The sequence below is a fragment of the Nesoenas mayeri genome, assembly GCF_963082525.1.
Source record: "Nesoenas mayeri genome assembly, chromosome: 8".
In the NCBI taxonomy this organism is placed as follows: Eukaryota; Metazoa; Chordata; class Aves; order Columbiformes; family Columbidae; genus Nesoenas; species Nesoenas mayeri.
Window position 1 is genome coordinate 31,442,836 of NC_137554.1, and position 16,001 is coordinate 31,458,836.

At 44.2% G+C, this 16,001-nt stretch overlaps 1 protein-coding gene across 1 annotated transcript in view; it reads left to right on the plus strand.

Annotated features, from left to right (window-relative positions):
• ST3GAL3 (ST3 beta-galactoside alpha-2,3-sialyltransferase 3) overlaps nt 1–16,001 on the plus strand; it is a gene marked incomplete at its 3' end in the record, with an annotated part of 185,172 nt that overhangs the window by 148,452 nt on the left and 20,719 nt on the right. The window contains exon 10 of the mRNA XM_080348404.1: nt 12,540–12,686. Within this exon, the coding sequence (XP_080204530.1) occupies nt 12,540–12,686 (147 nt within the window). The remainder of the gene's footprint in view (nt 1–12,539; nt 12,687–16,001) is intronic.

Here is a 16,001-nt window from a genome sequence, read left to right on the forward strand (position 1 = left end):
CTTTAGTTCCTTTTCCTTCACATCATTATTAAATTAAGAGATCCAAGCAGAATTTGCCCCCTGAAGAGACTGAATAATTGCCTTAGCAGGGTATCTTTTCTCGCATTACCTCACCGTCTTGCTTTATCCTGAGACAATTTGTTCCTAGAATTGTCATCTTCTAATATCTTCTGATGTCTGCTGCCATCCAGCTGACAGGTGCTGCCCTTTCCTAGATATTTGATCACTCCTTCTTTCTTCATCCATGACTCAATCGAAGTCAAAAAAGAGAGATAATTTAAAGGGTTGTAGTTCTTCCACATCTCTTCAATAAAAAGCCAGCGTGAGTGAGGGCCAAGTGAAGAGCTAGTGCAGCTGTCTCGAAAACCATGGGGAGGGTGCTCATGTTGCACTCGCCCTCTTTGGTAGGCACTGGCAGACTTCAGACATCAGTATTACGCAAGTCCTGGTAGGTGCACGTCAAGGGCATAGTGCTTGTAAACTCAGGTTGTACTGGTCAGCTACACTGATCAAAGATAGACTTGGAATATCTGAGGCAATGTAAAGAAATTTATTCCAAATCTGATGCCGTTCTTAATGAAACACACAATTCTGTGAACAGCAGAAGTAATGAAATTGCCCTGTTGCTTGTGGATTTATGTCCTGCTCCCTTATGCCTCCCTCAGTACTCTCAGATTTGCCCCATCTCCTAAATACCCAGTATGCTCCATCCTCCCTTTGATCCGTGACTACTGCCTGGTGGTTGCATGCTGGCCAAGACATGCTTGTTCACTAGCCCATACGAATGTGATTGGGCACGTGGTTGACCAAATGAACAGATAAGAGCTGAGCTCGCACGGCATCGTCTCCACCTGGCCTCCCATGCGGGCACGTGGGTGGTTCTTCCATCCAATGTGCATGGCTGTGCCACCAGTGCAGCCCGTGCCTGCTGAGGATATTGCACTGCCCACATGTGCAGCAGATGTTCCTCTGTACTGGAGCAGCGCTTTGTGGATCCAGCACATGGAGGAAGTCAGAGGACATCTTCAACAGTGAAACTGAGACATTGCCCAGAGGGTATCAGCTATTCATGCAAGCATTAGTGGAATAAAGATGTTCTGTGGTAACACTTCAGTAAAGAACTACAGGAATCATTTGAAGTCTGCAAAGCGTCCCTTAGTCTAAGAGATTTGAGTTCAATTTATTTAGCTTATGCATGAGATTTTGGGGAGATTGACTTGTAGTCTCTATGCACCTAGAGGGAACATTTAATCTCAGAAGACTTTTTTAATTTAGTAGGAAGACGTATATCTGAAGCTAGGCAAACGACCAAAAAAGGCAGTGCATTTATATCAGTATAATTATTTTTGCTACATCTGCCCTGTAGGCTTGATGAATTTGCTCTTGAAGACTTAAAACCAAGACTGGAAATCTTGGTAAAGTTCCGCTCAAGCAGTGTGAGAGCGCAGGGCTGGAAGGAGAAGTTGCTGATGGAGGGAGCGCTGCTCCCTGCTCTGCAGGACACCCAGCAGGATGCCGGCAGGATCTCTCTTGGCCTTTTGAGCCATGCTGATAAGAAATAGCAGAATGTGGTGGCTGGGAGCCGAAGCTACTGACACCGTTTTCTGAAATACAGACTTAACCCAGTATCTGGGAAAATTCTGTTTCCTGAGATTATAACAAAGGAAAGTGTAGGGTCATGCATCTGGGTAGGAACAACCCCAGGTTCCAGTATAAGTTGGGGAACAACCTGTTGGAGAGCAGTGTAGGGGAAAGGGGCCTGGGGGTCCTGGGGACAGCAGAGTGACCATGAGCCAGCACTGGGCCCTTGTGGCCAGGAAGGCCAATGGTACCTGGGGTGGGTTAGAAGGGGGTGGTCAGTAGGTCAGAGAGGTTCTCCTGCCCCTCTGCTCTGCCCTGAGGAGACCACACCTGGAATATTGTGTCCAGTTGTGGCCCCTCAGTTCCATCAGGACAGGGAACTGCTGGAGAGAGTCCAGCGCAGGGCAACAAAGATGCTGAAGGGCATCTCCCGTGTGAGGGGTGACCTCATTAATGTTTACAGATATATAAAGGGTGAGTGTCAGGAGGATGGAGCCAGGCTCTTCTTGGTGACAACCAATGGTAGGACAAGGGGTAATGGGTTCAAACTGGAACACAAGAGGTTCCATATAAATTTGAGAAGAAACTTCTTCCCAGTGAGGGTGGCAGAGCCTGGCCCAGGCTGCCCAGGGGGGTTGTGGAGTCTCCTTCTCTGCAGACATTCCAACCCGCCTGGACACCTTCCTGTGTAACCTCATCTGGGTGTTCCTGCTCCATGGGGGGATTGCACTGGATGAGCTTTCCAGGTCCCTTCCAATCTCTGACATTCTGTGATTCTGTGATTACCCAGGATGGGGCTGCACTCTTGGGTTTCCTTCTGACCATCCTGTTCTGTGACTCTGGGAACTCCTGTCCGCACTCTCTATGACCCGTTTATTCGCTCTGAGGAGCAGGACAGCAATCCAGTAATACCCTTGACGGCTTTTCATGACAGTGAGTTATTTGCTTCACCCAGTTGTCTGCAAGGGTCACAGCAAAATGTTCTCTTCCTGGGGCACAATTAGCCAGACCTCCTTCTGCATCCCGAGGGAGAAGCTTCATGGAGTCTGAGGTGAACAACCTCCAGCATCACACAATTCCCCAGAATTTCCCATCAGAAGGTATTACAACACCACAGGATCCTGTGAGTCCACCTGTGTGCAGTGTGAAGACTCACAGAGGTGTGGAAAACACTGATTTGATTTTGTAAATAAAGTCACATGCTTTCCATCAATGGCTGAAAAAAGACTCCCCTTTCACAGCTCCAGGAATTTTGCTATCTGCATTTGTTTTTTCTTTAAACTGAAAAAAAGAAAAAGTCTGAACAGTAAATATTTATCCAAGATGTGTGGTTGTTAATATGATCCAGTCTTCAGTCATTTTGAATGGTGTCATGATGACAGATGTTAATTCAGAAAGGAATAGATTGGACGATTTATGCCTGAAACACATGTGTTCCTTGGCGTGCTCCATGGATTTCTTGCATAGTTAGTGCTGTCTGAGCAATTTGTAACATTTTCTCTGCCTCGAAGCACTGATGGCTCCAGGACAGGGGCTTGACCTATATCTCCAATTTGCTATAATAAACACTGAGTTAACTAAACTCCCCATGTGCTGTTACCTTCCTAAATGTATCTCTCCCCCTTTGCTCCGGCTGTGTGTGGTGCGTCTGATTCATCCCAAAAACAGGAGCTGCTTTCTACAGAAGAGGAGGATGCTCCTGTGTGCGCAGGGCACGAATCCCTGACCTCCTTCCTCTCCAGGTTCCCTCCTACCTTAGCACTCGCAGTTATTTAACGTGAACGCTTGTCTGACAACAGAAATGAAAATAAACCAAGCCCTGTGAAGCTAATAAGCAAGAGAGAGATTCTGGGAAGGCCTCACTGTTTTTTTGGTAGTTTTTTATAGTTGTGAATTTATGGGATGTGCCTAAGGGGTGTTTCTTCTCTTCTTAGTTATGGCTAGGTTTGTAAAAGTGTTAGGTTTTGTTTGTTTGATCAGAGACATAAAATTGAAGGAAAATGGCCACGCTATTGGGTGCACAAAGCTTTTGGTAGTTCTACTCAGTTTATCTCAGCTGGTCCATCAGTTGTGTTTTGGCCATTTGCTGTGAAATGAACTTTGCCCACAACTGACAAGTGCAGAAAATACTGAGCCTGGACTAGACAATCAGCACTTTGACTATTTGGAAAAAACTCTTAGATGTAAATGCTCATTTTGGATTACAGTTTATTTAAATTCTTGTATTTTAAGAATATTAAATAGTCTTACTTCAAAACTCATCTTTTGTAAAACACCTATTATTAAGGCAAGTCTAGAAAATAAAGTAGGGCAGGAGACATCTTCCCAGCCTCTTGATATTTTGACCTACTTTCTCCTCCTTAAGGAAGCTGAATAATTTGTATATATTCTATATGAACACTCAGTAACCATACAAATTATTTGGCTTCTCGTTTCAGCAAAGATGCCAAAATAGGAGAAGACAGATTTTCTGTGTACTCTTGCTGTAAAAACAATGTAAAAATTTCCCTAGAGGCTCACTTTGAGATAACTTCAGAAAACGATGAGGGTTTCTAGGCCATAATTCTTGCTGTAGTGATCCTTTAGCTTTTTTTGTTGTAATGTGCCAAGAGTTTAGTCTAAATATGTGCTGTTTAACGAGACGTTGTTTGTATTCAAACTCATGAACCAGTTCAGCTCCCTAAAAAAAGACTTTGTTGATGGGTGTCCTCGGATGCCCTGGGATACCCTCATGCTTTGTCACCGAAGCCGGTAAAGAAAGCTTTTTTCATTGTTTTTTTTCATTCAGACATACTGTTGTAAGTGGAGCAGGTAGCTGTGCTTGGAGTTGGGATCACATGTTTTCTGTTACAAGCAACTGGGAAAATATTCTATCATTTTATTACACCGTCACCTTTGAGCTGATATTTTCCATGCCATGTGTTTGGCGCAGCTGGAAAGTTCAGCTAAAATAACTTAGCTGTCTCTTAGGATGAGGCTACTGAAAATTGACAGTTTTATGCCTGTTTAAAAGAAATAATAGTCTCCCACTCTGTTTTGCTGAGATCCTGCAGGTCCTCAGGGCAGCTCCTGGGAATGGTGAGGCTGTGGCTCTCCTGTGAAACCCCCTGGCTCTGCTCGCTCCTGTTGTCCCAAGTGCAGGGTCTGTCCTACCAGCCCCCCTGCCCTGGCCCAGTGCCCTTCCCCGTGTGGTCAGCTGGGACGGAGCATCTCCAGGGATGTAGGAATAAAACAGGATTTACCTTTCAGTGGCTTTTCCACCAAGAGACTGGGGCACAGACTGGGAACAGGGAACCTGGACTCGCAGGACCCCCCTTTTCTCCTGCCCGCTGGGTGTAAATAGTTCAGGAGCCCTATAAGGGTGCATTTTTCCTTCCTTCCATGGCTGATCTAGAATACAATAGCTTACTGGAGCTTGTAGTTGCACTTCGAGGTGCCCTGGGTTTAATTGCTCTATTTGACAGACTTCTTGAGTGGATGCTTTTTTTTTAACATATTAAGTTATCCTTTCAGACTTTTTAAAGAGCTTCACGGTTGTAAAAATCAAGCTGCCAGAAGTTATGAAAGCAAAAAAATAACATTGCGTTTTCAACATGAATTCAGTTCTCCTCTGCAGATGTTATCCTTAATTACATCTTGGCTCTTTTAGAACACAGCTGCCTACCTAGTGGAGAGGGAAGACTGAGATTTAGACTCATTTCTGTAGTGCAAGACATTCAGCCTTTGTATGAGTAGTATCAGAAGCTGTAGATGATGATGTGGGTAGGAGAGAGGAAAGGAGAGGAGAAAGAATGGTCTCCTGGTCACAGACACTGAGGATTCCTCTTGAGGAGGTGGTTTGGCCTTTAACTGACTAATGTGATGCTGGGCAAGTTAGATCAGAATTTCCCAAACACAGTTTATGTCTTGTGGGTGGAAATGCAGGAGAGTTGGGTGTTTGGCAGCAGCAGTGAATGGAGTTGAACTGTGAGCTTAGCAAATGTTCTGAGAATTCCGTTTAAGGTGTCTGAAGTATAGAAGATGCAATGGAAACTGTGAGCATTCATCTTTGTTTTGTCCTTTGTAAACTGGTGTAATACATGCCAAATATTGCAGAGATGCTCTAAATATGAAAGCACTGTTGGTAAAGCACGTAGATACGTATAAGAAAAATCTTGTGGGAAAATTAGAAAGTCACTGTTCACAACAGAAATCCTGAGCTGGAGCTGCAGGGCGGTACTGCTTCACGCACTTACTAACATGTAGATTTGGCCTTTCAACCACGGTGTTCTTTTAATAGATGTTATATGAGTATGACATTTCATAAACAATGTCATAAAAACAATAGCAAAATAAAGGGGCTGGTCCCCTATGGGAATAAAATACCCTGTAAATCCTGCTGATATTATAGGGCCTGTTCTGCTCTGGGATTTTTCTGAAACTGTGCTACTTCAGATATTTTTTCATTGAGGAATTATTTTTATTCACAGACAAAAAAAACCGCAACACAGACATAAATTATCTAAATCCTTTTACTAAAAACTTCCGTCTTCCCTAAGATATTTCAAAACAGGAAAATTGCTTCAAATTTTGGCTCAAAGTCCAGTTTACATTTTGAACAAAGGAGTCTGTAGTACAGTGTATCCATCACCCTTTTTGCTCGCAGTACAAACACATCTTCTGACACACTGTATGTGAGCTATCATTTACGCTTTGACTTGTGAAACACAGTATTCATCAGAGTAATCTTTAGTTTTTCTCTGCAGCTCGTCTGACATGGTCCAAATTCCATTTTCTTCACAGGACAATCTCTTTCAACAGTGTTTTGTTATCTTACAACTGCAAACCGTATTCTGCTCTCAGTTAAATGGGTAAAACTCTAGAAATACATTAAAAACAAAGGAATTCCTTTTCGTTTACATCATAATGTAAAAATAAATTCACTCTCCTGACTCTTTAGAGCTGGTCTTGGCCTCATGCTACCTAGTGCTGTGAATCGGAAGACAACAGCTGGTATTAGACCAGCAACACAGGAGGTGACATCTGCCCACATTTAGATTGCCTGTAGTAGGTCAAATGAATTTCAAAATGCAGTAGGCCCATTTGTATATGCTCTTCTGCTTATTCATAATATATGCTTGCAGGTAAATGGTAGAAGTTTCTTACTAACGGCACGCTGCTGTGTTTTAGCAAACCGCTGCGTAACACACCAACAGCACCCTCGTGTCAGATGGGACAGCGTCCAGCCCGGTGTGTGTGCTGAGGGCCTGCAGTCTCGGCTGATAGTCAACTGCCAGACCCACTAGTTCACACTTCAAATATATTTACCTACCCTCCTCAAAGTGGAGGACCCCTCACCACCCTCTGTACATGGCTCCAATGGTCAGCACTTGTTCTGAATTGTCCTATCTTCAGTTTCTGGAGTCTAGAAACGCTCCATGTGCCATGTGGTTTACGTGCCTGGCACAAAGTTTAAACTCTACAACCACTACTCAAAATTAAGTTTCCATTCTCTTGTGGTTTTCAACCTGGTTATCAAGCCCAAAGAAACTAATCTCTAGCCTATGTAGCGGCTCAGCGCTCCCAATGAAGAACAGTATTTAGATTTTGCTTTAAAAAACCAAACAAACCTCTAGTAGTAATGTGTGTTGTAGGTGCTTTTGTCTCCATCATGCTTTGCTGCTCTTTGCTGCTGAAAACACTGTGTAGAAAGTGTATTTGAGTTTCATGCTGAGAAATGTTATAAAAGCTAAATCTGGTGGGTTTACAACCTGTCAGGAGTTCTCTTGGGTGCTGTGAGACTGTTGGGAGATGAGGAATGGGGATGGAGACAGGGGAATGGCCTGGGAAATTGCAACCGTTTGATTTTAGAGTTGGTCAGTGAGAGGGTATTTGGAGACAATAAACAAAAATGAGAAAATATAAGAAGTATCATATTGTTAGATAGTCCAAGAGCTGCATCTCTTTTGGCAGTGGGACAAGGAGAAGGTGAGGGAAAGGTTGAGCACAATCTGCAGTGTTCCTGCGTCAGGCAGAGTGAGAGCTGTTCAGTGGGGCAGATAAGAGTGGAACAAAAGGCTCTAGAGCGTTTCTAGACTCCAGAAACTGAAGATAGGGCAATTCAGAACAAGTGCTGGCCATTGAAGCCATGTACAGAGGGCGGTGAGGGGTTCTCCACTTTGAGGAGGGTAGGTAAATATATTTGAAGTGTGGACTAGTGAGTCTGGCAGTTGACCATCAGCCGAGACTGCAGGCCCTCAGCACGTCTGTTCTTGTTGCTAAAAATTCCCTGTTGCTTTGATAATCGGTGCAAATGATGCAACTTAATTTATATTACCGCTTGTAGAAGAGCATTTTCTCCATGTCTACTTGACCTCTGAGAAATGCAGCATTGGCTGATAAGGTGCTTCTTTTCCAGTGGAAGCACACCTTCCACATCTAATCCAGTTATGCCTGAGCAGGAACCTTTCGAAAGCTTCTACAGATGGATTGCAGCAGTCCTGCTGCACCCCGTGTTTGTGTGACAGTGAGTGCTTGTGGATGACGGATATAGAATAAACCACATTCCAGCCTAGGTGGGGGCAGAGATCCCAGTGAACTGTGTGCTCCCAGGCATGGTGAGATCTTGTGACTAGTATGTCATCCCCTGGCGTTTTCTTTCCCTCATGCCCTTCTTTCTCTCCATTTCTGGTGTTATCAGAGTTTGAAAGAGCAATAATCTCCATTTAGCTCAAGTTCCCTCTCCATTTTTTCGTCCTTCTTGCTGCTCTGCATCAGAGTATTGCACACACAGACTTTATTTGACTTTGTGTTGTGCATAGCTGACCTTTGCAATCTCCCTTCCCATCAGATTTACAAGTCTTCCAGAGCAATGCTGCGTGTACTGCTAAATCCAGTAGTATCACAGAGGTACTGAGAAGCAGCATCCGTGTCATCAGGATGCAGCAGCATTACCGCTCATTTTGCTTAGTATTTTAGAAATGTTATTCTGGGGGACTCAGTCGCCTTCTAGCTGTTTGTATCTTCTGCTGAGGTGTGCTTCTTGGCTAAGACTTCGAGTTTCCACATTTCATTTTAGTGTATATTGTGAATCTCCTTGGTAAATCTGAGAACAGGAGATGGAAAACTGAATGGAGACAAAAATAGTTTACAGCCAGCTGTCCTTATTACCCTTCAGTATTCTGTAAATGGATGGAATGAGGGATTATAGCTGGATTGGCTTCTCCCTGTAGCTATTAGGTGAGCCCTGCCGGTTTTTATCCCTTCCTCGTAACCTGCCATTTGTGGTCGGTCACGTCTGTGCCCCTTTATTCTTGGAGTGGTGTTTCTACAAGGGCTGTTTCTGCCTCTCTCCCTGGCTGAGAGCTGTACAAGAAACTGGCTTGAAAGCCCTGGCCCTTTTAAATTCTTTCTACTTTTTAAATAGTCTTCTCTAAAGCCTTTCACGATGTCCTTTACAATTATACAATTTTGAAAGCAATCCAAGATTGCTTAAAAATGCCATGGCCCCCAGAGACTTGCTCTTCAGTTGTGTTTTCCTGTCTGCCTCTCTCTGTATGGTTTTTATCTTTATGCTTATGCTATAAGCTTTTTTGGCAGCTCTTAGCACCATGAACACTGATCTGTGACTGTGGCTCCATGTGCACAGTAATGCCAACAAATAATAACTGTGAGACCTTAACATGAGGAAACACAATTTCCATCCTGGACCGTATGGTTTCCACCTGGATGCCAGGAGGTGATGAGGTACTGTAGGAACATCACCTAGGCAGTTTTCAGACTTGCTTTCTGACTTGCTATCATTAAGATAATCAGGAACGGAGGTATTGCGTCCTCAGAGGTTGATCCTTACGCACTGCAGGCTTGGTCACAGTAGTGGAGGGGATGCCCCCAATCTCAAACTGAGAGTCTAAGCTCCCAGATCTCGCAGGAGAAGCCTGATTTCCCTCCTGGTGCTTGCTGCTCCTCCCAGCCTAAACACGGACAGAGTTCCCCGACGGGAAGTCATTGCTTTGGAAGCGTCACCGAGCATCTGTCTCCAATCAGACCCAGCACCGCACCAGGCGCGGTGGCAGCCGAGCAGCAGCAGTAGCGCGGAGCCTCGGAGGGGCTGCGCTCACATGCCGGGGTCCCCGCGGGCTGCAGCAGGGGAGCAGCCCCCCGGCGCTGGCGGTTGTGATGCTGCTCTGCTTTGGAGCTGCAGAACAAAACCACGAGGCTCGAGATGTAGCTCAAACCACGAGGCTGAGAATGTCTCTAGGGAGAACAGTTCTCCCTAGAATTGTTTTAGAAACTACAGAGGAAAAACATACCAAAATGGGAGATTACCCTCAGTGGTAATCTAAGGGGAACCGCACAGAAAAGTTACGGAGGAGAACGTGGAGCACATGGAAATGAGACAGAAGGGAAACACCAGAGCGATTTCAGAGCTGTGTGACAGGTGAGGAGAGCGGTCAGGGAAATCACCTCGGTGAGTGAAAGGACAAACAGACACACTGAAGGGACCAAAGTGGACAAGCTATGCTCTCAGCTATGGATAGGATGCACTGGCATTGAACTGGACAAGAGGAGCCCAGGTATGGTCCTACCAGTTCACAGAGCACTGGGAAATGCGCGACTGTGATACGCGTGATTATCTTTCTGAACAGCTCAAGCAACTGCAAAGAATAAAAGTCTTGAAGTGTTTATAACCTTTCTATTTTTTTCCTCTCTAATATTTTGTGTGTGATGTAAAAGCCACTTAAATCCCAGAACTTCAGTAGAATCTCTTATGGAGTGTGAGTCCAAACAAAAGGCGGCTTTTGTCCACTCTAAATATCTTGCAGACCTTTGGTGTGAATTGTTTGCAAAATTTAGGCAATGCCATATTCAGAGATGCATGTGAAACCATAATTCAACTTCTGAATTTATTTTAGTTTCGGGGTCACACACTATTTTTCCAGGGTGTGCCTGCTTAAACCCATGATAAGATGGTTTCACTGAATGAGTAGCTGTTGAAGATTTTTGTTTATCCTACTCATTTCTGTGAGACCTGGAGCGTGCTTAATGCAAATGGAATCTGTGATTTTTATTTTCATTTAACTTTTTCCCCCTGCTTCCCTGGAAGTGAAAGACCTCTGCTTTACATGTGCCTTTAGGAAATTCCAAAGGTTTCATATTTATCCAGTTTTTAATGAATTTTCGCAAGGAGACAAAACTCAGCTGACATACCAAATCCCTTAAATCCCTTGGTCAAATGGATTTTGGACTTTATTAACGTTTGTAAAGTTGATATCTTTTTCTAATTTTTTTTAATGGTGGGATGACTCCATGTCTGAAAACATCATATTATAATGGAAAGTGTTACACTGCTTTGACACCAAGGATTCTTTCTAATTCAGTATGATGAAAGAACATGAGTGTTAATTAGGATGTTTTTTTCATTTAGGGTCCTGAGAGCACTTTGTTCTTGTCAAAATGCAAAATTACAGGATCCTTGCGCTGGTCAGCAAAAGTGTATTATGTTTGGGCAGCTTTGAGGGGGAACGTGGGATCAAAACAGGACAGCAGTGATATTTATCTTAGTCTGTTGGTTTGGATAATAACATGCATCCTCATCGAGTTTTCTGTGTTAATGCCTTTCGTAAGGCAAGAGCCATCGACCAGTTTCATTCTTCAGGGTCTGAAATTCAGCAGCTAAAGACAACCGTGGATTTGTTCCATAGAGAAGCCTCGAGAAGGTGTTTAGCACCACAGAGTTGACAGGAGCCACGCGCAGTGCGAGGAGAGTGAAACGCAGCAGGCAGAGGCTGCGGCAGAATTACCATCAATAATTACAGGGATAATCACTACTGGGCAGGGGAGGCTCCCGAGGATTTTGTAGGGGATCATCAACATTTTCCGCAGGGCTTTGAAAGCAACTGTGAAGTCACTGTTAAGCAGCAAGCAACCCAAAACTGGTGTAAATAATGACTTCCAAAGCACATGCGGTTTATGTAGAGTGTATCGTCTGCCTCTGTTGATGGTCACAGAGATTACAGGGAAGATGTTTCACTGCTGTGAGAAGGAGGTATTAAATCAGGCTACCCTGCCAAAACTCTTGCTTAGCAGATTTAAATTCCTGCCATCCTCCATGTGCCTTGCTCTGAATTTTTAACCCAAACAGAAGTGAAATGTTAGAACGTAATTGTTCTGCAAGTCCTGTGAACAAGTAGCCTCCAGTTATTTTGGGGCAGTATGTACTATACCCACTAACATCTGGACCAGCAGAAGCAATGATATCGAGTGATGTGGCTGGGCAGCGATGTCTAACAGGGCAGTGGTGTTTAAGGCCAGTGTTCTCCCATCTCTGCAGGGTAAAGACTTTTATTAAAAAAACAATTTATTGGGAAGACATAAAAGACATACTTAGATGTTTTTTTCCTGTGTACCATGAATATGTATGGCCCTTCACAAGACAAGATGTCACCTTTATAAGCTTTTGGCTTAATTCACATAAAACCTAAAAAAAGGGAATGAATCTAGGATAAAGTGAGAAGCATGTAGCTCACACTGAAAGTAGAGCTGTGTGGTCATTTTTAGCTCTTTGAATGTTCTTAAAAGCATTTGCTACCCAAGGGTACATCCCCTTGGAAGCAGGTGGGAGTGAGCACAGCTTGTGCTGGACAGCTTAAACCATTAACCAAACTAGCTGAAGTGTTAATAAGAGTGGAGAGATGGCACCAGGGAGGGGTCATCCATGCTGAAGCCCAGGCCTCTCTGTCTTCCTCACACTCTTTATCCAGACTAACTCAGCTGCATCTGAACATGCTGCTGTCCGCTCTCCAGGACATACCCTCCCCCTACAACCTTGTACTAGTACCTTGTGGTGGCGAGCAGGGACAGTGGGAGCTGCTGCCAGTATGTTTGGGCTTGTATGTTATTAATAATAATAATAGCAAACTGCTGTCTTTTGTATACAATTGTATTTATTGTTTTATCTTGCCTTTTTTTGTTACCAGAGTGCCTCTGATGGTTTTTGGAAGTCAGTGGCAACCCGCGTCCCAAGGGAACCTCGTGAGATACGTATCCTGAATCCCTACTTCATCCAGGAGGCGGCTTTCAGCTTCATCGGACTGCCTTTCAACAACGGCCTGATGGGCAGAGGGGTAGGTATAAAGTGGAACAAGAAAAGCCAAGGGGAAGGAGGAGACACCAAGCAGCAGAGCAGGCTTACGCTATTCTTCCTTTTCCTTTAGGCTTCTGCTGTTGGACACTGAAGGGAAGGGACTTTGGCTCTTTCATGGTGGCACCACTCAGCCACCGTAAGGCCAAGGCAAGATCCATCCTTGCTGGTACTCGAGCTGCTTTTCTGGAGGCAGCTCTGAGGCTCCCAGCATGACCTGGGTGGTTTTGTGTCACCCACAGCCTGCCAGAAGGTCACTTGTTTGTGTGGGTGGAGGGAGTTCCTTCCCAAAAGGAAGAAGGAACCCTGCTCTCTGCACCCTCAGCACATCTGGAAGTGGTGTGGGTCTCCCTAAGGGTCATGCTACTGTTTTACAGTTAACTGTCCCTGTGGAAACTGCAGCCTAAAATTACTGATATCGCATGTCTCATCCTGTGTCCCAGGCTTGTAGTAAAATAGGGTAAAGATTTGGTTTATGAGGCCTTTGGTAAGAAATTCTGATCTCACAGTGGCAAGTTTTAGATGTAAAAGCTTACAAAAGAAAACAATGTTGAACACAGTTTTAGGTCATTGTCATTAACAAAATACTTTCATGGTTATTCTAGTATTTGTCACCCCCAATGCAGCTTTTTGGAGTGTTCGTGTAGAGTAGGTGGTGACTTGGTTTTTCTGGATTACTCACTGCAACGCTGTCCTCAGAACCTATTTATATTTGCTCTACCTAATACATCAGTCATTAGAGAAAGTATTACTTGGGTGGGTAAATTACTCATGTACACATGTGATATAGTTGTTGATAAAGACCACACGTGACATTTTTGGGCACATTAGCACAGCTGACAAACCCAGAGAGAAGCACTTTTGCTGTGCAAGGTCTGCTTGCACTGCCCCAGCACCGTCCTTCCATTGTTATCAGTACATAAGATGTGCCACTTCGAAGCACCGTTTTGGACTGCACAGATTAGTGCCTCGTTTTCCATGTTCTAATTATATCGTGAAGTCTTCAAAGATATTGGAGACATTTGTTTTGTGCAGGTCAGATGGGTGGGTGCCTGGGGACAGAAAATTCACATCTTAAAATGCGGTGTGCAAGATGTGCAGACAGATTGAGCCACATAGAATGGGTCTTCTGTGAAATGCATTGCTGCGTATGTATGTATAGAAGCTGTCATGGGGTTCTGGAAGTGCTAGATTTTTGCTTTGTGCACTGGAGATATCTTATCCCAAATATTCCTGTCAGCTAGTAAGTAACTTAGTTCACATCTCTGCATTCTCCAGAACTTATTCTTAGAATGATGCGGTCTTGATTTGTCTTCCAGAAAATCAGGACTGCTGCCCCAGTAAAGGACAGAAATCATCAAACTTCTGCCTTTATTTTCTCCAGATTGGTTTTTATTTTTAAACACGTTATTTTAATACACAAGATATTACTTAAACTGAGAGGAGAAGGGAGAATCCGGAAATGAAAATGCTGTGAACTGAAGTTTATGAGGTTTTGATAGGTTGTTTAACACACATCAGATTGGGAAATGAAGGCATCTTAATTGAAACCTGATGTTTCACTTCATGAAAGTCCATTCGAGCGTTTAAGAATAGTTTATGGAACTTTAAGGCAAGCAATCTTTGCCCATGACCCCTGCTAGATTGTGTAAATTGTAGTTTATTTCTTCAGATGGGGCAACAGGAGCTCTGCAGGTGCATCTGTGGGGCCAGGATGTTAGTGAACCCCGTGCTGGCTGTGTAAGCTCTAACATAGTGGTTCTGTCAGAGTTTAAAAATAGAGAGTATTTCTAGCTTGCGGGTACAAATTTTACTGCAGACATCAACTACGGACTGCTGTTGTGGAGCTGCTGGGGCTTCACGCTTCAGAGAATGCCGGTGCATCAGTGTAAATGCTTCAACAGAAGCTACTGCTGCCGGTGTAAAGAGGAAATAAGAGCTTGAGCAGGATCCTGGTGATACGTATTTGATACAGACCTTTTTTTCACTGAGACATTAAATGGGAGGAGTGGCAATCAGTGCCTGTAGATGAAGAATCCAGCTCTCATTCAAGATTTGAGAGAGATCCAGCGAGATGAGTGAGGCAGCTCGAGCAAGGAGAATTACTCCACAAGAGACAGCGTGACCCAGCCACCACAGAACATAGCTGGTCGGGTTCGGGGTCGTGCTTTAGAGATGAGAGACAGCCTGGAAAGCTTTACTCAGGAAAGAAGCGTATGAACATGGAAAAGGAAAATGCTGAGGTCTAGTAAGCAAAAGCACAGTGAGCAGGATGTGTCCAGGGTTTCTCCTGGGGAAGTGGGATGGGGGCAGATGGGTATGGTGGGCAGGCTACACACAGGAGGATCAAGGCTGTGGATGCCTTAGTAATCAAGGCCAACACAAAATCCTCATAAAGAGCAGTAATATTCCAGTCTTCTTTGGTTCTGGTGCCTAAATAAACTTCAGTGGTTCTCTTGCACACCACATATGGTAACAATGTGCTGCCAATTAACTTTGTAATTTGGGAGCTTTTTCAGCAACGTTGAGGAAAGCTAGTGAAATAGTTTGGGGCTGATCTCAAAGCGTTTTTCCCAGGATTCAATAAAGGGTAAATGTAGTAACATCCTCTGCTTTGATAACATAATTTGGGCCAGATGATTCTGGTGGATAGCAGGGGGTACAACTCAGATGTGCATTTTGATTGTGCTTGTGGCATTAGTAGCTGAAAGTCTGAGCAAGGAGCAAAACTCGTCACACATAATGAACAGTGACTTCTCTGTGTGGCCAGTAAAGCTTTCCAGGAGTTTCCTCAGCCCATTTACCGGAGATTTAAGAAGAGGGAGAGCTGTTCCCTAGTAAACGTGAACTTCTCTCTTCTTGGGATAAACCGGTGATAGAGACAAATTTTAGTTCAGGATCCTAGCAATGTCTGGGGAAAATTCCATGTTAACGCATGAAGATGGTTTTATCACTAAAGAAACGAGCTAGTAAAGATCCTCTCTTTGGTTAAAGAATCCTCTCAAAGAGTGGGTGCAGGCTTGGCTGTCTCACCAGGCAAAGGTGTGTGTGTGTGTGATTTATGTTTATGTGGAAGGTCTGTGCATACAGGTCTTTTGGGCTTGAAACCAGACCTCACTGGTATTGCAGCTGGCAGTTCAGGCATGCAATAACCTACCTTACAGTGCAGACAGGTTACTGGGGGACAAGCATGAACATCAGTTCAGAGGTGTCATTGCCTCTTGCAAGTACAACACCAGGGATGGTTATTGCCATGGTGCTTTTTGCTGTGTAGTGAATAGTCCTATCCACTCAGTAG